This window comes from Sphaerodactylus townsendi, linkage group LG07, assembly GCF_021028975.2.
Source record: "Sphaerodactylus townsendi isolate TG3544 linkage group LG07, MPM_Stown_v2.3, whole genome shotgun sequence".
NCBI lineage: Eukaryota > Metazoa > Chordata > Lepidosauria > Squamata > Sphaerodactylidae > Sphaerodactylus > Sphaerodactylus townsendi.
In genome coordinates, this window is record NC_059431.1 from 10,624,837 (window position 1) to 10,647,413 (window position 22,577).

A 22,577-nucleotide genomic window follows, 5' to 3' on the forward strand; every position below is an offset into this window, starting at 1 on the left:
ATTTAAACTCATTATAGCAAGTCCTATCGTCTACTGCCAACAGAAACAACTACTTCTCCTCTAATTGACTGCCTGTCAAATACTTCATACTTTCAAATACTTAATTTTGTTTCTAGAAATCCAAAGAAGGATACTTTCCTTAAACAAGGAACTTATTTCTAAAACATGTTTTTAAACCAGCCCAACAGGGAGAATTATCCCGTTTTCTACCTTCGCTAACCAGCCACATAGGAAACAACAGGACTTTATGATTTTTGGACCCAATGGAATTTCTAACGGAAAAGCAGACCCAATTAGTAACCCCCTCTCGGCACACACAAATAATTAGTAACCCCCTCTCGGGAACTGGTGAGAACCTGCTGGATCCCACCTCTGGATATAAATCCAAGCTACTACTAGTACTACTCTCCTCCTCCTCCTCTTGGCAAAATAACAGTCTATAAAAATCAACACAAACCTGATTTGAACAGCCATTACATCCATTCTGCTTAATCCATAAAGTATGGAAAGCCTCCCTCCTCTGCAACCACAGAGAGGCCATCAATATAACAAGCACATCACTAATTCTTTCTAACTGGCTGCAATGTCACAGCATATATCAAAAGAAATTGGATCCACAAGATGCCGACATTGACGGGCTAACCTATCCGCCTCATCATTGAAATCAGAGCAGCAATTTTCATAGGTTCCCAAGTCACTCCTGTTGGGCAGCGAACAGGGAAATGATTGGACACCTGTCTCAAGGTGTGAAGTGACCTGTTCTCACCTTCTCACAATGCCAGCCAGAGCTGACCCCGCAGTTGTCGTGTCCGATGGAGACGCGGCTCAAGGGGCTGAGAAAAGCAGCGATTTCAATGTTGAAGAGGTCCGTCCTGGCTCGTTCGAACTCGCCTCCCTCCAGGAAAACCTTCCCACTGTTTCTCAACCCTTTGGAGCCATGCATGACGATGTGGATCTTGGAGTTGGTTCCGGCCCCTCGGACATCCCCAGTCATAACGGCAGTTTTATAAACCATACCTGAAGGGCACAACAGGAGTTAGATTTGGAGTCTGCAACAGGATACTAGAATGTGTTTGTTGCACGGCACTTTTTATCTTGCATAAATGTTTTGCCGTTCTTTTTCAGGGTAAATGTAGATTAGACAGCTATTTACCGCCCATAAGAACAAGCCAGCTGGATCAGACCAGAGTCCATCTAGTCCAGCTCTCTGCTACTCGCAGTGGCCCACCAGGTTGGGAGCTCACATGCAGGAGGTGAAAGCAATGGCCTTCTGCGGCTGTTGCTCCCGATCACCTGGTCCGTTAAGGCATTTGCAATCTCAGATCAAAGAGGATCAAGATTGGTAGCCATAAATCGACTTCTCCTCCATAAATCTGTCCAAGCCCCTTTTAAAGCTATCCAGGTGAGTGGCCATCACCACCTCCTGTGGCAGCATATTCCAAACACCAATCACACGTTGCGTGAAGAAGTGTTTCCTTTTATTAGTCCTCATTCTTCCCCCCAGCATTTTCAATGAATGCCCCCAGGTTCTAGTATTGTGAGAAAGAGAGAAAAATTTCTCTCTGTCAACATTTTCTACCCCGTGCATAATTTTATAGACTTCAATCATATCCCCCCTCAGCCGTCTCCTCTCCAAACTAAAGAGTCCATTGCTGAAAGTAAATTCTGACTGGGCGATTTCTATTTGTTTTGGTATATTAGTTTTATATATCGTTCAACATGACACACTGCTGTGTTTCAGCATCATTTCAGAGCTATATCAAATTGCCTAAGGGATGGAATGTCCAACGACAAACCCCTAGCCAATGGGTGTGCAGGACTCACAACATTCAATCCCGTCCCGCCCACCTTCCCCCAACCCAGGAGCCACCCCAGCCTTAAACAAGGTGGGCTTCTCTCCTGGAGGGAAGAGGGAGAAGGAAAGTCCCCTTCCCTCCGTCTCCCCCCTTCTTGAGCCCATTTTATTTTAACTTAAAGTGGGCTTGAGTGCTAGTTTGCAAATAAAAGGTATGGCCACAAGTCTCGGGTATTCTGCCCCCGAAACTCCCTTCAATTGAGGGACATGTCAAATGATAGGTCAATTGAACATGATGAAGTGTTCGTTAATTGTTTGAACATTAGGAGAGATTTCTTAGGAATAAGAGCAATTTAATGACGACCTCAGCAGGGTTGGAGCCGGGTCTCCTTTGGAAAGGGAAGACCATAGGGTTACCAACTGCAGGTTGGGAAATTCCTGGAAATTTGGGGACGGGGCCTTGGCAGAGAGGGACCTCAGCGGGGTACAATGCAGTAGAATCCAAGAAGGGAAAAGGAAGACCCCAAAGAACCCATGGCCTACAGTGTGCAAGATCTGAGCAAGGCTGTTAATAACAGGAAGGTCTTTCTCTCTCTCTCAGCAGCAGTGGCGTAGTGGCTAAGAGCAGTGGCTAAGAGCAGGTGCACTCTGATCTGGAGGAACCGGGTTTGATTCCCAGCTCTACTGCCTGAGCTGTGGAGGCTTATCTGGGGAATTCAGATTAGCCTGGGCACTCCCACACACGCCAGATGGGTGACCTTGGGCTAGTCACGGCTTTTCGGAGCTCTCTCAGCCCCACCTACCTCACAGGGTGTTTGTTGTGAGGGGGGAAGGGCAAGGAGATTATAAGCTCCTTTGAGTCTCCTACAGGAGAGAAAGGGGGGATATAAATCCAAATTCTTCTTCTTCTTCTTCTTCTTCTTCTTCTTCTTCTTCTTCTTCTTCTTCTGTGTGTGTGTGTGAGTGAGAGAGAGAGAGAGAGAGAGAGAGAGAGAGATGCTATCAGGCTGCTTCTGACCTATGGTGGACCCATGAATTAATGTCCTCCAAAAAGTCCCATTATTAACAGCCTTGATCCAGTCTTGCAGATTGAGGGTCATGGCTTCCTTTGTAGAGTCAATCCATTTCATCTCGGATCTTCCTCTTTTCCTGCTGCCTTCAAGCTTTCCTGACATTATTGCCTTTTCCAGAGACTCTTGTCTTCTCAGGATGTGACCAAAGTACAATGACCATTCTAGCTTCAGGCTTGATTTAATCTAGAACCCACTGATTTGGAATACTTGAGGGTCTGACTCAGTATAAAGTAGATTTATATGTTTGGAGAGGGACTATGGGTCAGTGGTGGGTAGACCATCTGCTTGTCATGCAGAAAGTTCCAGGTTCAACCTTAGACATCTCTAGTTAAAAGGACCAGGCAGGCTGTAGGTGATGGGAAAGACCTAGTGGCTCCATGATAGAACCTCTGCTTGGCATGCAGAAGGTCCCAGGTTCAGTCCCCACCATCTTCATTTAAGAGGACCAGGCAGGCAATAGGTTGTGGGAAACCCCTTGGTGGCTCCATGGGAGAGCATTTACTTGGCATGCAGAAGGCCCCTGGTTCAATCCCCATCACATCCAGTTAAAAGGAGCAGGTAGAAGGTGATGTTTGTTTGGCGGCCCACGCTCATTAATGTGTAGAGTCGTAATAACATCATAAGCAACTTGATGGCACTTAACACACACTCACACAGAGGAAGGTTTCTTGCACTAATTGTTGTCATTACTCGAGTGTGTGAAACTGCCTTATATTGCATCTGAGACTACCTCCACCAAGATCAGTATCACGTGGAACAGCCAAATGTATCCAGGGTCTCAGCTGGAAGCCTTTCGCATCATCCACTACCTGATCCTTTTATCCTGGCGATTGTGTAACCCCCATGCTCAGAATGGGTTGACCCAGAAAGGGGTGGAGACTCAAAGCAGCAGAAGGCTGCAGAGCTCATGTAGTTTGGAGGAGACAAGGCTACCAGACTCGGACCTTGATTTGTATAAGCCCTTAACACCTTGTTAAGGTAACTGCAATGTTGTTGGGAACTACTGGGAAGGTAGTTGTTTGTTTTTGCTATGTTGTAAATGTTGGAGTTTATTGTTTCAGGGTTTTTTATGTTTGTAATGGGTGAGAGTTCTCCTGGAAACCTTCATCACGTTGAATCCTGTTCATCAAGCCCTGGGAGTCTTCAGGAGCCAACCCACTTGCAAAGAAGAATGGGACTTGGCAGTGTCAGTAGACTGTAAATATAAGGACTTGATAATGCAACCTGAACAGGACCTTGAAGTGTGATGTTAAATGTTGATGTTTGATGTTGTATGTTAAGAAAGTGAACCATTTTGTTTCTAAAATTTGTTGTTGCAAACTCATTCCAAGTTCTGCCCCACAGACCCCACAGATAGGTTACAATTGCACCTGGGACCATCTGCGGGCCAAGCAAAGGGTCTTCCGCTGAGCCACAGCCCCTCCCCCTTTTCACACATCACCTTAAAGTCAACCCCAAGAAACGGGACGCTTCTTCTTGCTGAGCTCTGGTGTTTTTTCAGGCTGCCCATACTAGTGCACTGGTCGCTTTTATTCTGCATTTTTTTCACCTTGCCACAATTGCACATCAGGTTGAAACGAGTCCCTGGCCAGGGTCTTCAAACAACAGCAGCCTCCCTTGTGTGTGTTCACCCGAGACCCGAGAAGCTGCTCAATAGCCCAGGCAGCTCAGGGTAAAAGAAATAAGTGCTCAGCTGACAGCCACACTGATTATCATCTCCAGCGCTATTGAGACAAACAGATCGTCCCGGGGAAAACAGAAGGAAAGGCGCACAAGCCAACCCTTCCGGACTGTGGCATTTGGAGGCAGATGTTTTAGCAGCTGTGATATCATTTTCAAACATGACAGCTAAAAGGTTCCAAGTGTTGGTTCCCAGTGGGCTGATTTTTACACATGTACGTACACGTCGTGTGCTGAATCAGACTATCGGTGCATCAAGGTCAGGACTGCCTTCTCAAGGCTGCCAGCTGCTCTCCAGGGTTTCAGACAGAAGTCTTTCACATCGTCTGCTGCCTGGTGCTTTTAACTGGAGATGATGGGGATTGAACCTGGGACCTTCTGCATGCCGAGCAGATGCTCTACCATGGAGCCACTGAGGTCTTTCCCATCACCTACTGACTGCCTAGTCCTCCTAACTGGAGATGATGGGGATTGAACCTGGGACCTTCTGCATGCCGAGCAGATGCTCTACCATGGAGCCACTGAATTCTTTCCCATCACCTACTGCCTGCCTAGTCCTCCTAACTGGAGATGATGGGGATTGAACCTGGGACCTTCTGCATGCCGAGCAGATGCTCTACCATGAGCCACTGAGGTCTTTCCCATCACCTACTGCCTGCCTGGTCCTTCTAACTGGAGATGATGGGGAATAGAACCTGGGACCTTCTGCATGCCAAGTAGATGCTCTACCATGGAGCCACTGAGGTCCTTCCCATCACCTACTGCCTGCCTGGTCCTTCTAACTGGAGATGATGGGGAATAGAACCTGGGACCTTCTGCATGCCAAGCAGATGCTCTACCATTGAGCCACACCCCCTCCCATTTCCCCCAACTCAGGGATCCATAGCTTATGGCTGTAGAGCCAAATGCAGTGGCAGAGCTACCAGGGGATGGGGGGTGCACCACGCACCAGGCGCACGGCTTTGGGTCATGTGGGGGCGAAAAATTTCCCCTGAACCCCTTTCCCTTTCCCCTGCGCCCCCCCCCACAGCGCCCCCCTACTTACTTTAGCAAACCGAGCAGGCTGGAGAACAGGCCTGCCTGTTCTGGTGGGAACGACATTTCCCAGGGTCTCTTGGGAAGTGTAGTTCCCACACAGGAAGGCCTGTCCTCCAGCCTGCTCAGTTTGCTAAAGTAAGTGTGGGGGTGTCGTGGGGGGCGGGCGTGATTCCAGCAGTCCCCCCCCACACTTACTTTAGCAAACCAAGCAGGCTGCAAAGGACCTGGTGGGAACTACATTTCCCAGGAGACCCTGGGAAATGTAGTTCCCACCGGAACAGGCAGGCCTGTTCTCCAGCCTGCTCGGTTTGCTAAAGTGAGGGAGGGCAGCTACACCTCTGGCCAAATGTGTGCCTGGTTTCATCCTCTGAGGCTCCATATTCACCCAGCCCCTCATTCCACAACCCCATAGTGCTGGGCAGCTGCTGTGTAATCTCCTAGCTAGACGCAAACATTCTAACCGTCATTGCTTTTTCCTACCAGCTGCAGGGGTGAAGGTATATCTCAAGGTATATCTCCCTTTGACTTTCAGTTCTGGGCACCGCAATTCAAGAAGGATATTGACAAGCTGGAACAGGGCCAGAGGAGGGCAACCAAAATGGTCAAAGGTCTGGAATCCATGTCCTATGAGGAGAGACTTAGGGAGCTGGGGATGTTTAGTTTGGTGAAGAGAAGGTAAAGAGGTGACATTGTAGCCATGTTTAGATATTTGAAGGGACGTCATGTTGGTGATGGAGCAAGCTTGTTTTCTGCAGCTCCAAAGCCTAGGACTAGGAGGAATGGGTTCTAGGGGAAGGAAAAGAGATTCCACCTAAACATCAGGAAAAACTTCCTGACTGTCAGGGCTGTTGGACAGTGGAATGCACTACCTCGGAGTGTTTTGGAGTCTCCTTCTTTGGAGGTTTTGAAAGCAAGGCTGGATGGCCATCTGTCAGGAGTGCTTTGATTGTGTGTTCCTGCATTGCAGGGGGTTAGACTTGATGGCCCTTGGGGTCTCCTCCAACTCTAAGATTCTGTGATTCTATGAGAGGCAATGGCAAACCACCTCTGCTTCTCACTTGCCTTAAAAACTCCTTGCCAGGGTTAGCATAAGTTGGTTGCAATGTATACTTCCACACTAGAGCAATCTTCCAGCCCTAGGAAGACCAAGAATGCTTCTGCTTCTATAGCTCTTTGGCTTCTGACCTTCCAGCCCCTGGTCATTTGGTAAGGTTGCAAAATCTGGCTTTGGAAATTCTGGAGATTTGGCAGTAAGCCTTGCAATAGCGTAGCTGCCATGGGATGGCGGGGGCACCGTACCCCAGGCGCATACCATTGGGGTCACGTGGGGGTGAAAAATCACCCGCCACACCTCTCCCCCTTCCCCTGCCCCACCAGGCCAGGCAGAAGCCCAGAGCAGCCTGGAGTTCACCTGGCTGCAAAGAGCAGCCAGCTGAACTAAGGTAAGGGGGGCCCACTGGAGGGCCCACTGGGGGGTGCTGCAGGAGGGCAGGGTCCGGGCACCATTCCCCCCAACCACTGGAGCCAGGCAAGAGGAGGGACCTCAGCATGGTGTTAACACCACGTAGCCCATTTTGCAGAGCAAGTGTTTTCTGGCTATTGTGGGTCTTCCGTGCTGTGGGGCCATGGTTCGGTAGTTAGTTAGTTAGTTAGTTAGTTAGTTAGTTAGTTAGTTAGTTAGTTAGTTAGTTAGTTAGTTAGTTAGTTAGTTTGTTTGTTTGTTTGTTTGTTTGTTTGTTTGTTTGTTTGTTTGTTTGTTTGTTTAATATACCGCCCTCCCCCTGAGGGCTCAGGGCAGTTCACAACAAGGTTAAAACATACATTAAAACATAGTTGAAATATCAGTTGCCTAGAAACAGTACCCATTTAAACATGTGGATGGCGTCTGGCTACCCTCCCCCCATCCCCTTGTGCCCACAAGAGGCCAGATGGCTTGGTAGTTATATTTTGATCCTAACATTTCAGCCACCATAGATACGAAACTTCCAACCCACAGCCACACAACCTTGAAAACCCACAATAGCCCGCTGATTCCAGCCACAAAAAGTTATCTCCTAAGGGCCTGATCTTGGTAGTCAGGAGATCAATTGTAATTGTGTTTTATTTATTTAATTTATCTGATTTCTATCCTGCTCTCCCCTACGAGCAGGCTCCAAGCGGATGGCAGACTAGAAAACACGATACCATCCGAACATTTCAAAACGTTCGTTAATACAGTTAAGGCTATGCCATCGATAACAAATTAAGATAATTAAGATGGAACTAGCCCAGTGGTGGCGAACCTATGGCACGGGTGCCAGAGGTGGCACTCAGAGCCCTCTCTGTGGGCACACACAGAGTGCTCCCCCCCCACACACACACACATATAGGCTGGCCTGGGCTACTGGGTTTGATTATTAGCATTAAACCTAAGACATAGTTTTGGGGAGGCAGTGTAGGTCACCCTGTTAAGCGCTGTTAAACCCAACTGATTTTCATGCGAAGAACTAAAGCGCGATCCTTTACCTGGGGGTAAGCTCGGTTGCTGGCAATGGGGCTTGCTTCTGAGTAAACCCTCCTAGGGTCGTGATTCACCCGTTGGAAGAGTTGCACGGTTGCTTCAAAGCAAAGCCACCGACTACCACCAAGCTTACTTCTGAGTAACGCACGCCTTGGAGCCAACCGTTTTTTTAAAACTAAAACCTCAGTATTCAGGTTAAATTGCCATGTTGGCACTTTGCGATATATAAGTGGGTTCTGAGTTGCAATTTGGGCACTCAGTCTCGAAAAGGTTCGCTATCACTGAACTAGCCTAATTACTCAAATGCACATGCACGATTCCAGTTCACATCTGACCCAGGGGAAGAGGAAGGGAAGAAAGGGGAAAGGGAGGCTGGCCAAGATGACCATGAACTCGGTCGCTGCCCTCAACTATAGGCCTGGTGGAACAGCTTCATCCTGCAGGCGCTGCGGAACTGAGGTCGAATCCCCACTACCGTCTTAGCCAGTTTTCAGAACACAAACTGACCAGGTTTGAGGGACGACCTCCCCATTGCTTGCGTGGCAGATTCCGTTTCTGGTGCTCGTTCTCCCCGTTAATCTGCGTTCCGGCAGGACCTGGTTGCAAGTGGCACAGACGCCATTAACACGGTTCAGAGCTGATCCGAGGGGCGGGATGAGGGTAGAAACCCTGACTCGTTTCCCGCCCTGGAGTGTGACGCGGAATTTGGGCAACCAATCAGCGCTGCGGTGCACACGCAGCCTTTCCTGGGTTTCGTTTCCACTTTTGCGATCGGCCAGCAGAAGGGGATGCAAACATTAAACAATCAACAAACAAATATTAAACAAGCCCCTAGGGGATAGGGCAGTATAAAAATCCAAAGAATGAATGAATGAATGAATGAATGAATGAATGAATGAATGAATGAATGAATGAATGAATGAATGAATGGAGAGAATGAAATGAAAATCGCGTAACTTTTGAATGTCGTTCATGGTTTATACACAGGTAACGATTAACTCGTTATTTGCACAGATCAAACAGTTAAGCGTTAAACTTTACACGCTGGTTTTTTTTTTGATCCACACCCCTACAAATGCACGCGTTTCCGCCAGTGGGAAAAGGTCCCGTCCCCATCAAGGCACGCCAGCCAATCAGGGGAGACCGGCGAAGCAAGATCGCCTGGTAGTGGGGATTGCTAAGAGTTCTGCAACCGTGTGTCTGCTGTGTGCTCGCTGCGGTGGGGAGGGAGAAACTCCGATGAAGAGGACACGGTTTCGCAATGAACAGGTTTGGATCTGCATGCAAATTTCCAGTGGGGATTCGACCAGAGATAAATCAATTTCGCAATTGAGATAAATCAGTTCCGGGCATTCTCCCATCCCCACCTGAAGTTTGGCAGCCTCATGGAATTTCAGAGGGAGGACAAGAACACCAATGCCTACATCTTTATTTTTCTGCTCTAAAAATCAGCTAAGACCGCCCCCCCCCCCCCAGAAAGGTTCCAACCGCCTTTGTGGCAGGCCGCTAAGCAAGTTCGGGGCTTCTTTTGTCCAAAGGGGGTACTGCCTTTGTCTGCAAGGTCTTGGATTGAGCCAGAAAATTTAAAAAGTGTCAGTATCAGGCCTCGCGCTGTGATAAAACCCCAGGAGTTCAGGAAGAAAGGCTCGGCTTCTGCCCAGCCAAGAGGCACAAAATTGATTGGTATGGAGCTCGCCCGGCGGCGCATCCATCAGAGACTCAAATAAATAATTAAGCCGCTTAGAAAAGGGCGCCTCGCATCGCGGAGGCCGCTGTTCTGATGGCAGGAGCCTGAATTAAGCACAAGTTCCCAGTAGCCCGCCGCAGCAGGCCTGTGGTTTGCCCAGATGCCTTGGGGCCTAAAATAGTGCCCCGTGCTTCTCCCTCACCCAGGGGGTAGGAAGTTCTGTGCAACCTTTGGAAGATCCGTTTCCTTTGCATGAGAAGGTCTTGGATGCCTAGGGGGACTTTGTAATAAACTCTTCCACGGTTTTCGACTATATGCCGTGAAGGAAGCTGGATTTCAACTGGAAAGCAATTGAAGATGCTAGCTTCCAAGTGGGACCTGGGGATCCCCACAGAATTTAAATCAGAGGTGGGATCCAGCAGGTTCTCACAGGTTCCTGAGAGTAGGTTTTAGTTGGCTCAATTATTTTATTGTTATGTGCCGAAAGGAGGGGGGTTACTAATTGGTGATTTGGCCACGTGATTTTTGCCTTAGTTACGCCCCTCCTCTCAGCAGTAGCGCACAGAACTTGAAGCAGTCTAGCAGGAGGTGCACTGGCGTGCGTGGCAGCCTGCGCCTGCGTGCATTCATTTCCCGCCCAAGGACTGGCGCAACGGCTGCGTCCTTGCCACAGCCCCGCCCATGAATGCCCCGCCCCCAGAATGCCCGGCGATGCCCCCATCGTGCCCCACCCAGCCCCATTGGCGCTATGCCACAATTTGAATCCCACCACCATGGGAACCTGTTACTAAAATTTTTGGATCCCACCACTGATTTAAATCCCCCCAGAATCCTCCTCTCCAAACTACGGAGATCACTTTCTCCTAGAGAGAATGGCTCCTTTGAAGGAGGGATACTATGGCCTTATGGATCACATTTAATGAACCTATTAAGGCTTTAGCTTCTGTAATCTTTGCTTGCTAAGGAATCCATCAGTGCTAAGTGGGACATCTGCAGACATGAGTAGTAGAAGACTACAAAACTTGCAACAACTGGAAATGTCCAGTACAACTGGAATGTGTATGAACTAATGAATTTACGGTACGGCAATATGACATCTGATTTGGAATAGAATAATAGAGTCATAGGATCATAAAGTTGGAAGAGACTCCAAGGGCCATCAAGTCCAATCCCCTGCAATGTAGGAACACAGGATCATATCACTCTTGACAGATGGCCATCCAGCCTCTCTTTCAAAACCTCCAAAGAAGGATACTCCACCACACTCCGAGGCAGTGAATTCCACTGTCGAACAGCCCTGACTGTCAGGAAGTTTTTCCTGATGTTTAGGTGGAATCTCTTTTCCTTCCCCTTGAACCCATTCCTCCTGGTCCAAGTCTCTGGAGCAGCGGAAAACAAGCTTGCTCCCTTGCCAACATGACGTCCCTTCAAATATCTAAACATGGCTATCATGTCACCTCCTAATCTTCTCTTCACCAAACTTAACATACCCCACTCCCTAAGTCTCTCCTCATAGAACATGGATTCCAGACCTTCTCTGGACCCGTTCCAGCTTGTCAATATCCTTCTTGAACTGCGGTGTGCTGAACTGAACACAATATTCCAGGTGAGGACTAACCGATGCAGAATAGAGAGGTACATGTTGCTCCCAGGTAATAGACCGGAGCACATTTCCCAGATGCAGAGAGAAAATGTTGCTTCGAGGTGAACAAGGGATCCTCTTCTAAAACCTGAGAGTTGTGCACAATTATTTTTACAAAAAGCAAAACTTGGCAGGGCAGCAGGCGTAAAGGGAGGCAGACTTGCTTGAGGAAAGAGCGGCACACGTTCTTGTGCGCTGAAGGCTCCAGATCACGGCCTCTCAAGTTAAACATTTTGACTGGTTTAACCCCAAGGAGATTTACCCGTAGCCTCCGCGCCTCCCACCAGGATATCCCGCTGAATTTTGCCGTCATCTTCATTCCTCGCGAGCCAACGGTGGCACGGGAATTCATAATTGGCTTTGTTGCCTATGTCTTCGATGAGGACCTTGGGTGAAAGAACAGAACTCAGGTTCTGAGGACAAGACAGAGGTTCTGAGAGGTTCTGAGGACAAGACAGATGAGCCCCAGGAAGGAGCAGATCACCTCGAGTCTCAAGAGAAACAAGGACAATAAACAAACATAACATGCAAACATTCAACATGGACATCAAGTTATTTCAATCTAAAAACGGCACAGTCAGTACTGGGCGTTTCAATTTGTCAGCACAAACACCCTGTGTTGCCAGACCAATTCTCCTGATGTATGCATGTGCGTGAAGTGACGTCAAGTCGCAGCCATCTTGAGGCAACCCCAGAAAGGGTATTCAAGGCAAATGAGAAACATAGGTGGATTGTCACTGCCTTCCTTTGTAGAGTCTTCCTTAGTGTTCTACCTTCTAATTACCAAGCCTGCTTAGCTTCCAAGATCTCATAAGGTCATATAAGGCTATACCACTTTCCCTCCCTGTCAATGTAGGGCGTTTCCCCACTTGCCATGACCCCCCTATGCCGCATGCTACTCTCAGCGCGGGGTCATTTCTGGCGCGCCCCCGGGCTTCCCCACAATCCCGCTCTCTGCGCGGGGTCATTAGAAGGCGCCGTTTTGAAGAGCGCCAGGAATGACGCGCACTGAGGGGGCGCGACAGCAGCAGCGTTGGGGCGGCTGGGTTGTCACCACGCCTGTAGTGGGGAGTGCCGGGGGACCCTGCGCTACTTGGCTACAGTAGCGCGCAGCAGAAGGTAAGTGGGAAAACGCTCCCCGTGTGTGTGTGTGTGTCGTCACAGCTGACTTATGGTGGGCCCACTGAGAAACAAAGGTGGTTTGCCATTGCCTTCCTCTGCTGAGTCTTTCTTGGTGGTCTCTGTGGAGAAATGGCTCCTTCCCCCCCCCCCTTCTGTTTCCTTTTTCTTTCATCCTCTCCTTCTCCAACCAGGTACCAGAGATTTGGAGGACTAAGAAATCCCAGAGATACATCAGGAAATGCTACCTGACCTAGGGGGAAATGATATCTTGACCCAGCCTGACCTGGTCAAAGGAGGGTGGGGTCTGGGATCTGATAAATTGAGGGGAAGAGAGGGGCGAGGTCTCTTTGGCTCAGGTCTCTCTGGAGGGGAGCAGAGCTCTTGCCTGAACTGGGAAGGCGGCATCCATTTTTACCTGGACCATGTGCTCCAACCAGATAATGTGAGAGCTCTTTGCCAATGGCAACATTTTAAGCTCTTCCCAAGGACCTACTCACTGCTTTCTACCATCTTTAGCCAGGGTATGTATTAGTGATAGGAAAAGAGGATTTCTAGCGTGCTTTATCTCCTTTTATTTTGTAACCCTTGCTAAATCTGGGTGTGTGCTCTAAAACATATAGGTAATCATTTTCCTTTTAATAAATGCTTTTAAAACCTTAGCTGTGGAGGAAGAGTTCTCTGTACCACTTATGCCCTACTGAATGCTTGGACACGCTATGTAACCAGGAGGTAGGTAGAGAGGCTGAGCAGCTTTTTTCCTCCAGGATCTCCAGTCTACCCTGTGGGAGACCCAGGAGAGGGGAACCAAGAGAGCTTCGAGAGCAGGGAGCCTCGAGTGCAGTGGGAAAGGGAAGCTGGGAAATCCTGAAGTCTTCCCCAGCAGGCAGTCCTCAACTGAGTCAGGTGGTGGCAGCATTACCCAAAGAGAGTAAATACTAGCCCTCCCCAGGAAAAGTGGTAACTCCTGAGGGAGTGTGCAGGAGTGTGAAATAGGGCCTGCCAGCCAAAAAAAGCAAAAACCCGCTTTAAGGCCACAATTTGGTGGCTTGTGATTGGGATAAGGAACAAACAAGAAGGAACTGGTGATTTAAAACAAACAGGGAACTTGGAATTGGGCAAACGCAGCACACACACAGAGAGCAACAGCGGAAGTTTTGTTTTTTTTTCGGGTCCAACTGGAGTAGGAGTCAGAGTGACAAAGTTTGGCTTCTTAGGGATGGAGCTAGGGGCATGTGAGAATTCTAAAAAAAAATGACCAAAGCAGCTTAGCTTCAGGAGGGAATGCACCAGAAGCCAGAGATATATCCTGTGAGAACAAGTCTGGTAGATGGAGGATGAAGGCTCTCCTGCTAAGTAAGTTGATGGCAGCAGGGGGGCAGCTTCAGCTCTCACTACTCCAAACAAGCCCCAGCCCAAAGCGGATGCAGTCCGGATCCAGGAGTTAGAACTGGAAAAGGTTGAAGGAGCTGCAGGCAGAGAAAGAGAGATAGAACTCCAGAGAGCTGAGGGGAAAATCCAGGAAGGAGCAACGCAAAGAAGAGTGCAAGAGACAGGAGAAGACAGAGAAGCTCGGCAGAGAGAGCAGGCTTGAAGTGGGAGGAAAGATGCTTTGGAGAGAAAGGAAGAGAAGATGCAGCAGGAACAGAGGAAGCGCTGACCTCAGAGATGTTATGCGTCTGCAGGAAGAAAGCGAGCAGAAAAATAAATATGTTACCCCCCAAAGACTTTGCACTGACAATACAGGAGGAGAGGACCCCTCCCATATATCTTACTAGAAATTTTGAAAGAAAAGACAGCTATGCAGTGAGAGGTGCAGAGGCCCAGTACATGTCCTACCTCTGTAGCATTCTTACTGGGGGGCTGGCTGCCATCTATCATAGCATGCCAAGGGCTGCGGATGGGGAGTGAACTTTTAAAAGATTTCCCAAAGCTACTGTGCTTAAAAGGTTCAAACTGGGGGCTGACCACTTTCGAAAAGCAATGATTTTGGGTCTTATCTCCCCAAAGCAATGCAAAGGCAATATTCTGAGTATGTGGGTGAAAATGAGTGGAGATGGGAGAGGAGATGGGTGGAAGAAGCCAAAGCAAGGGGACTTTGAATCATTATTCCAGTTACTGAGTGCTAGACCAACTCTATTCCAAACTCCCCAAGGAGCTAGAAATGTCTGAGTAAAGGACCAAGAGAGGCCCAAAAATGCTGCACTGAGACTGCCTCAGAAATTACTTGCGGATGAGTTGGTGCTGAACAGGGGAGGGAGTTGGACTGGAGGACTTCCCCAGTTGGGAAGAGGGGAAGGGAAAAGGGGTTCCAGAGGGGTGCAGGAGAGGCAGAGTCTCAACCAAAGCTGGAAGGGGCTGCCTGCTCCGGGCAGAGGTTAAGAAAGCCCAAGATTAGGCTAGTGGAACGGCCGGGCCTCAGGTTAGGAAATGCTTTGTATCTGTGAGGGAGCACCATCGACCATTTTGAGCTGGCGTGCTCCACAGTTGCAAAGTAAGAACCTCAAGCAAAACCGCCTCCAAAGCACCAACTGTAGCCAAAGGTAAAGGAGGTGGCTGTGGTGAACCATAGAGTGCCTCTTTACCACAATGGAGCCTGCAAGAAGCCTGGGAGGTGACTATGGTGTGGAACCAGGTGCATTTCAGAGGATCTCAGCTGGTTCTAGAGATATGCTGGCCTGGGTTCCTCTGTTTACTACTAGTGCGAAGCTGATCTGAGTGTCAAGGAGTCTGATATTCTGCCCAACACATCATTTCAAATTGGGGAGTTGGTGGGAGCCCCCCTGACTGTTCCTGTGGCTTACGGATGCCTGTGAGAATGGAGTAGAGGAGAGAGGTTTGGGTGGGCCTCAGTTGGAAATGGAATGGGGTTATGAAGGACCAGCCCTACTCCCCTGTGTTGATTGGCAGGGACCTTCCTGGGAGGCCAGTTACTCCAGTAAATGTGGTAACCACTTGTGAGCCAGACCCCTGTGAGTGGGGTGGGGGGAAAGGGTCTCCTGAGGGAGGACCAGGACTCCACCTGCTAGGGGGGGAGGTTGGGGCCCCAGAGTACTACACCACAGGGGAAGGGGAGCCCAGATAGCCCAGGAAGGGGGAGGGCAAACCCATCTCTCAGAAACTGAGAGGGTGGGAGTGTCACAAAAGCAGTGAGCAGGGGGCAGTTCTTTCCCCGACACAGCTGAGAAGGCTGTGGATCTTTCTGGCAAGTAAGGGAAGAGTATCTGTCTTGCTCTGGTGAGTGAGGCACAGACCAGAGTGTAACAGGTAGAGGAGCAGCTCCCCCAGGTGCAGCAGGGAAGCTGAGAGGGTTCGAGGGAAGAGCAGGAGCAGAGAGCGCTGAGGGGCTTTCGGCTCTTGGGCTCAGAAGGGAGCAGAATGGCGGAATGTTTGGGTGCACCAGAAGGGTTTCTTGGAGAAAGAGGTTCAGTGTGATCCTAGTCTGGAACAACCCATGTAAGAGTGGCTATAGATCAAGAGAGGTGGAATTCCTCTGAGGCCCCTTACTGAGCAAGCTTGTCTGGGGAAGCAGGGAAGGTTGTATAGACTTTGGTTGCCACAGGGCAGACAGGTAGCAGGGGATGCCATCCAGGCAGCTGGTAGTGCCAAGAGGAAGTATAGGAGGGAGACTTATGGAGTTGGCACATGACATCCCAATAATGCAGGGCATCTAGGTATCAACAAGACTCAGACAGAGGCTTCTGTTGAACTTCTACTGGCCTGGTTAGCTTTACAGGATGTGGGAGGGCATATTGTAACTCCTGGGTCCAATCTGTCAGAGAGTGGGTAGGGAAGTGGGTGCGAGGCAAAGGCAGAGCACCCGTGCTACAGCCCCTCCCTATCATGGGAGAGGCATTCCAGGAGGTAGAGCATTGACATAGTTGGGCCTTTTCCCAAAACCTACCCAGAAGAGGGAAGAGGTTCATTCTAACTTTGGTGTGACCATGCAACTACATGGGGTACCACTGGAGGCGACACCACACTGGCATCCACGGATGCCCAACTTGATTAGTGGCGCAGCTCTAGTTAAGATCTTCTGTCAGTTAGGGTTCCCCTACAGAGATCTTGACAGACAGGGCGAAACATTCTCCTGTCGGAGTTGATGGAATGTCTGTGGAAGTGTTGTGGGGTGAAACATCACCCAAGACTACAGCTTACCATTCCTAGCCAGTCAGATGGACTCACCAGAGAGGGTCAATGGGACCCCTGAAAGGGATGCTGAGGACATATGTTGATTCCTCTACCCCCAGGACTGGGATGAGAAGTTGCCACAGTTGTTGTTTGCCTACAAGGAGGAGGTTCCACAAGAGTCTACACTGGTTTCTCCCCTTTTGAACTCATGTTATTTTGGAAGAAGGGTCAGAGGAGCAAAGCTTAGATCTAGTAAAAGGGAAAGGTGGGAGGAGAGGAAGATTCCCTAAGGCAAAGAGAGTCAGTGGTTGATTACTTGTTCCTTGTCATTCCAGAGGAAAGCAGCTTAAAGGTCATGATAGAGTGTTGTTCCAGGAGGGAATCCTAGCCAAGAGCCCAACCACACAGAGCAGTTGAGTTAGAGTATGATAAGACAAAGCAAGGTCTACATTACTTTTGAGTTAAGGGACAAAGTGGGATGGTTTTTTCTGCCTCTTAAATCTCCAAGGAACAAGCTGCTGACAGGCGGCATGGGAAGGACTGCATGTGATTGTGGATAGGCTGGATGAGTGTTACTTATACAGTGGCATTGGAAAGGTCCTGGGGGAAAAAAGACCAAAGGTTGTACATGTTAATATGCTGAAACCATATCTTGAGAGGGAGGATAATGAAAAGGTGTTGAATGTGACCAAGGAGAGAGAGGAAGGAGGCGACGGAGGAACCAGTATGACACCTTAGTGGATGTTTTGGCCCACTTCTCTGGGGCCCTGCTCAGTGGGAGGGAGCTGAGTGTGGCCTACAAATTGTACCCGGTAATAGACAAAGGAAGAGACTCCTGTAAGTGTTGCACAGGTTTGAGGATGCTTTTAGGAAAGAACCAGGAGGACAACCTTTGGCTAAGCATGCTGGAATAGATACAGGGACCCATGGGCCTATCCAGTACGCCCCCTTACAGGCAGTAGAATGGGATGAGGTGCTGGCTTGTAGATGTCGGAGGGAGGTAGAAAGAAATGTGTTAGGACTGCAGAGGTGATCCAGCCCTCACTAAGCCCATGAAGCCCCCTGTTGTCCTAGAATTGGCCAAGCCAGATGGTTACGATTAGGTTTTGTGTAGGACTACAGGTGAGAGCTCAATAGTATCCCACAAAACCAGACGCAACACCTATGCGCCTTCGAGATAGATACTCTGCTGGATATGCTTGGATCTGCCAGGGTGATATCCACTGTCAGATCTTTGCAAAGGGATACTGGCAGGAATGGAGATTAGGAGCCAGAAAGCCAAGAGCTAAGTCTACCTTTATTACCCCAAGATGGACTGTATGAGTTCACCGTTCTCCCCTTTGGCCTCAGAAATGCGCTATGCATCGTTCCAGACTGTGGTGAATAGCACTTCTGCTGAATAGCATGTCTGAGTTTGCAGTAGCCATATTGATTGACATAGCCATGCTTAAGGACAGGACTTGGATTCACACCTGGAACATTTCAGCCAAGGGTGCTGGGTGCCATTCAGGGGCAGAGTCTCACCATCAAAATTGAATAAATGCCAATTTGGGATGTAGCCAGGAGGAATTGGTTTATTTAGGACACAGAGTGGGAGTGGGAATATCACCCCAATGTGGGACAAGGTAGAGCAATCCAGAATTGGAAGGCTAGGAGGCCCCAAGGACAAAAGAGCAGGTCCGAGACTTTCCTGGGCATGGCAAATTATTACAACTGGTTTGTCCCAGATTGCCCCCGGAGGCGATAGCAGACCCCCTCTCCTCCCTCACCAAGAAATCCCTCCCAGACAAGGTGGTTTTGGACCCCACAGTCTGTCAGGCAGCTTTTGAGCGAGGTTGGGAAATAAGCGTTAGTGTCTCTACCTGTGCTCAAAGCTCCTGATTTTGACAAGCGTATGTTCTTTGTTGCAACTGGGATGCCTCCAGACTTTCTGGGATACAGGGGCTGTTCTAATGCAAAGAGTGGGAGGCGCACCAGACATCCAAATTGCACATGTATCTCAGCAGGAAACTGATCCCTCAGGAGAAAGAAAACTTGTCTTCAGTGCAAAAAAGAATGTTTGGCAATTGTATGGGCACTATGGACAAACTGCTAGACCTTACTTGTGGGGGACAGGAATTTACCCTCTTGACAGAACCATTCATCCCCTCCAATGGCTGACAGACCATGAAGAACTCCAGAAACACTAAGCTGCAGAGGTGGTCATGGAGGGATTCAGGAATTCAACATGAAGATTATGAACACATTTGCTGGGCCATTAACAATGTGGTGGTGGTCACCTGTCCAGGAAGGACATGGACTCCATGGAAGCGAATGTCTGTATGTATCCTAATGTGTATCTGGCTGCAAATGGCGTTGTTTGGGATTTGCTGCAGAAGCTCTCTTTCTGTAAAGGGTGCTCCTCAGCTTGGGAGAAAATCTTAGGAGAGGGAGATGTGGAGAAATGGCTCCTTCCCCCCCCCCCCCCCTTCTGTTTCCTTTTCTTTCATCCCTCTCCTTCTCCAACCCAGGTACCAGGGATTTGGAGGACTAAGAAATCCCAAGAGATACATCAGGAAATGCTACTCCTGACCTAGGGAAATGATATCTTGACCCAGCCTGACCTGAAAGTCAAAGGAGGGTGGGAGTCTAGAGGATCTGGAAATAAATTGAGGGAAGAAAGGAAGGGAGGGCTGAGGTCTCTCTTTTGGCTCAGGTCTCTCTCTGGAGAGAGCAGAGGCTCTTGCCCTGTGAACTGGGAAGTGACATCCATTTTTCTGGACCATGTGCTCAATGACAGGTAATGTGAGCTCTTTGCCAATGGCAACATTTTAAGTTCTAAAGGACCTACCCTGCTTTCTACCATCACTTTAGCCAGGGTATGTATTAGTCGATAGGAAAGAGAGAAGGATTTGGCGTTTTTATCTCCTTTTTTATTTTTGTAGCCCTTTGCTAAAATCTGGTGTGTGCTTCCCAGAAACATATGGTGGTAATCATTTTTTCCTTTTAATAAATACTTTTAAAACCTTAGCTGTGGAGGAAAGTTCTCTGTACCACTTATGCCCTACTGTCTTGGACACGCTATGTAACCAGGAGGTAGAGGAAGGCTGAGCAGCTTTTCCTCCAGGATCTCCAGCCTACCCTGTGGAACCCAGGAGAGGGGAACCAAGGGGAAACTGAGGCAGGGGCCTCGTGCAGTGGGAAAGGAAGCTGGGAAATCCTGATCTTCCCCAGCAGGCAGTCCTCAACTGATCAGGTGGTGGCAGCATACCCAAAGAGAAAATTAGCCCTCCCCAGGAAAAGTCAGTAACTCCTGGGGGTGTGCAGAGTGTGAAATAGGGCCTGCCAGCCAAAAGCAAGCCCGTTTCGCCACAGTCTCCATTCCAAATTCCAAGCCTACTTAGCTTCCAAGATCTGATGAGATCAGGCTATACCATGCCACTTTCCCTTCCTGTCAATGTAGTGTGTGTGTGTGTCATCACAGTTGACTTATGGTGGGCCCATGAGAAACAGAGGTGGTTTGCCATTGCCTTCCTCTGCTGAGTCTTCCTTGGTGGTCTCCATTCCAAATTCCAACCCTACTTAGCTTCCAAGATCTGATGAGATCAGGCTTGCCAGAGACATTATGCGTGCACTGTGTATAAAGTGACATCAAGGGGCAACTGACTTATGGCAACCCCAGCAAGGGGCTTTCAGGGCCAGTGAGAAGCAGAGGTGGTTTGCCATTGCTTTCCTCTGCAGAGCCTTCCCTGGTGGTCTCCCTTCTGAGTACGGACCCTGCTTAGCTTCCAAGATGTGACTAGAATAGGCCATACCATGCCATCCCTCCAAATCCTTCGTTATGGAAAGGTTAATTTCTTCCTTAGGCCCTTTCCGCACAGGTCGGAAACAGCGCCCTGGGGACGGCAAAAACACCGTCCCCAGGGAGCTGTTTGCACGGGGGGGGGCGCAGCTGCTGCGAAGCCACCGTTTTCCAACCTCACTTCCCCAGCGACGTTTTTGGGAAATGGCGGCTTCAAGCCGCTGCCGTTCGCATGGCAGCGGCTCAAAGGCGCCCTCCCTCCCCCCTTTTCACTGTTCACCTACCGTTTCTGTGGCCATCCGGCGCGTCGCCAAGGCCTGGGGACACGCCCCCTGCCCTGCGACGCCGGAGCAGTCACGCAGGGCAGGGGGGGGTGTCCCCAGGCCTTGGCGACGCGCCGGATGGCCACAGAAACGGCAGGTCGACCGGGGGACGGAGCTCCGCGGGGCCGTCTTCCCGGTTGTTTCTGGGACCGTTCGTGTGAACGGTCCCAGGGGGGTTGGGTCGGCATCGTGTACACCAACCCAACCCCCATTGTGGCCATGCAGAAACGGTCTTAGTGTAGCAATGCCAAAAGCAGGCTGGGATGAGAATGGAGAAAGAACCAAAGAGACTATGGAAGGGATGATAAACCTGGCAGACAACAATGGATTCTGCACCGCATAAATAGAACATCTTTAGGACGTTATTTAAAAAAAATCTGTTTGGGCATTTTGTGTTCCCGCTGCACGGGAGAGCAAACAAAATGGTGGGCGTGAGGGGTGGAAATGAAAGTTAGAGGTTTGGGCGAGAGAAATAAAGTGTTTCCTGCCTGCTTTTGTTCACTTAGCAGGCAGGAATCTTCTTCGGCCCAGATTGGGGGGGAAAGATCGCGAGTTTCGTGATTTTTGGAAAACCCAGGTTGAGAGGAATATAATTGGCTGAAATGGTTTTGAGGAAGAGAACTGTGACAAGTCCTTCCCCAAGTGGGCGTCCACCCTCCCCCACCATGACCAAAGAACTTTTTTTGCGCCAGGTCTTGAAGTCAGTATATGGACCAGGGGGAAGGAGGAGGGGTGGAGGGGGCGATTTCCCGCCCCCTATGTGACTAAATGGCTGCAGTCCGGGGACATTTGACCCCATATGTCCCTCTGGTTGGTACGCCCCTGCTCTTTGGTTATGAAATGCATCTCTGGGTCTCTCTAACCCAGGGGTCTTCAAACTATGGCCCTCCAGATGTTCAGGAACTACAATTCCCATCAGCCCTGCTACTTGGCCATGCTGGCAGAGGCTGATGGGAATTGTAGTTCCTGAACATCTGGAGGGCCATAGTTTGAAGACCTCTGCTCTAACCCTACCTACGAAGCACAGCCATAGCCTTCTAGACCACTGCCTTCAATAAGCAAGTCACACACAATTACACCCATGCAGCTGCTTTGTTCTGAATCAGGCTACTGGTCCACCAAAGTCAGTGTTGCCTACTCAGAGTGGCAGCTGCTCTCCAGGGTCTCAGGCCGAGGTCTTTCACATTGTCTGCTGCCTGATCCTTTCACCTGGGGATGCCAGGGATCAAACCTGGAACTTCCTGTCGGGCTGTCCTCACCTTGTCTAGGAACCAACCCGCAGAGCCCCCCTTGTTGTTGTGGCCGATGTTGATCTTCCGGAGCTTCCCCACGTTAGGAGCGTCCAGGGTGAACTTGTCTTCTTGACCTCTCTCAAAGTTGTCGTTGTCGTTGTCCAGCTTTCTCTCTCCTGGGCGAAAGAGGAAGCAAAGGAATAAGCGAGCCCAGAACGAAACAGAGAACAAAAGAGGACGCCTGAAAGCCAAATCGAATCGGTCCCAGCATAAACTCTTAATATCCTCAGAGACGTGAACTGAAAATGAATGGCATAGCTGTCTGGGGACTGAGCCATTTTGTTTCTAGAATGGTGAGGCTACAGGCGTGTAAAAGGAAGCGGGAAAAATGGGTTTCCTGTCTAATAAAGAGGGGTAGATTTTGGGTACTGAATCCTGTTGTCGTAATCAAGAAGATCCACCAAAAGGCAAGGAGACTTGTGTTTAAATTTAGTCAGCTGAAAGATTCAGTCAAGTAGAAATCTTTAGTGGGTTGACTTAATAAATTGGCTTTTGTAGCTGGAAAGAAATGTAGCT

At 49.4% G+C, this 22,577-nt stretch overlaps 1 protein-coding gene across 1 annotated transcript in view; it reads right to left on the minus strand.

Moving 5' to 3' along the window:
• LOXHD1 (lipoxygenase homology PLAT domains 1) overlaps window positions 1-22,577 on the minus strand; it is a 222,387-nt gene that overhangs the window by 166,397 nt on the left and 33,413 nt on the right. The window contains exons 6-8 of the mRNA XM_048504316.1: window positions 22,029-22,177; window positions 11,678-11,801; window positions 767-1,017 (exon numbers count right to left, since the gene is read on the minus strand). Coding sequence (XP_048360273.1) covers window positions 767-1,017; window positions 11,678-11,801; window positions 22,029-22,177 — 524 coding nt within the window. The remainder of the gene's footprint in view (window positions 1-766; window positions 1,018-11,677; window positions 11,802-22,028; window positions 22,178-22,577) is intronic.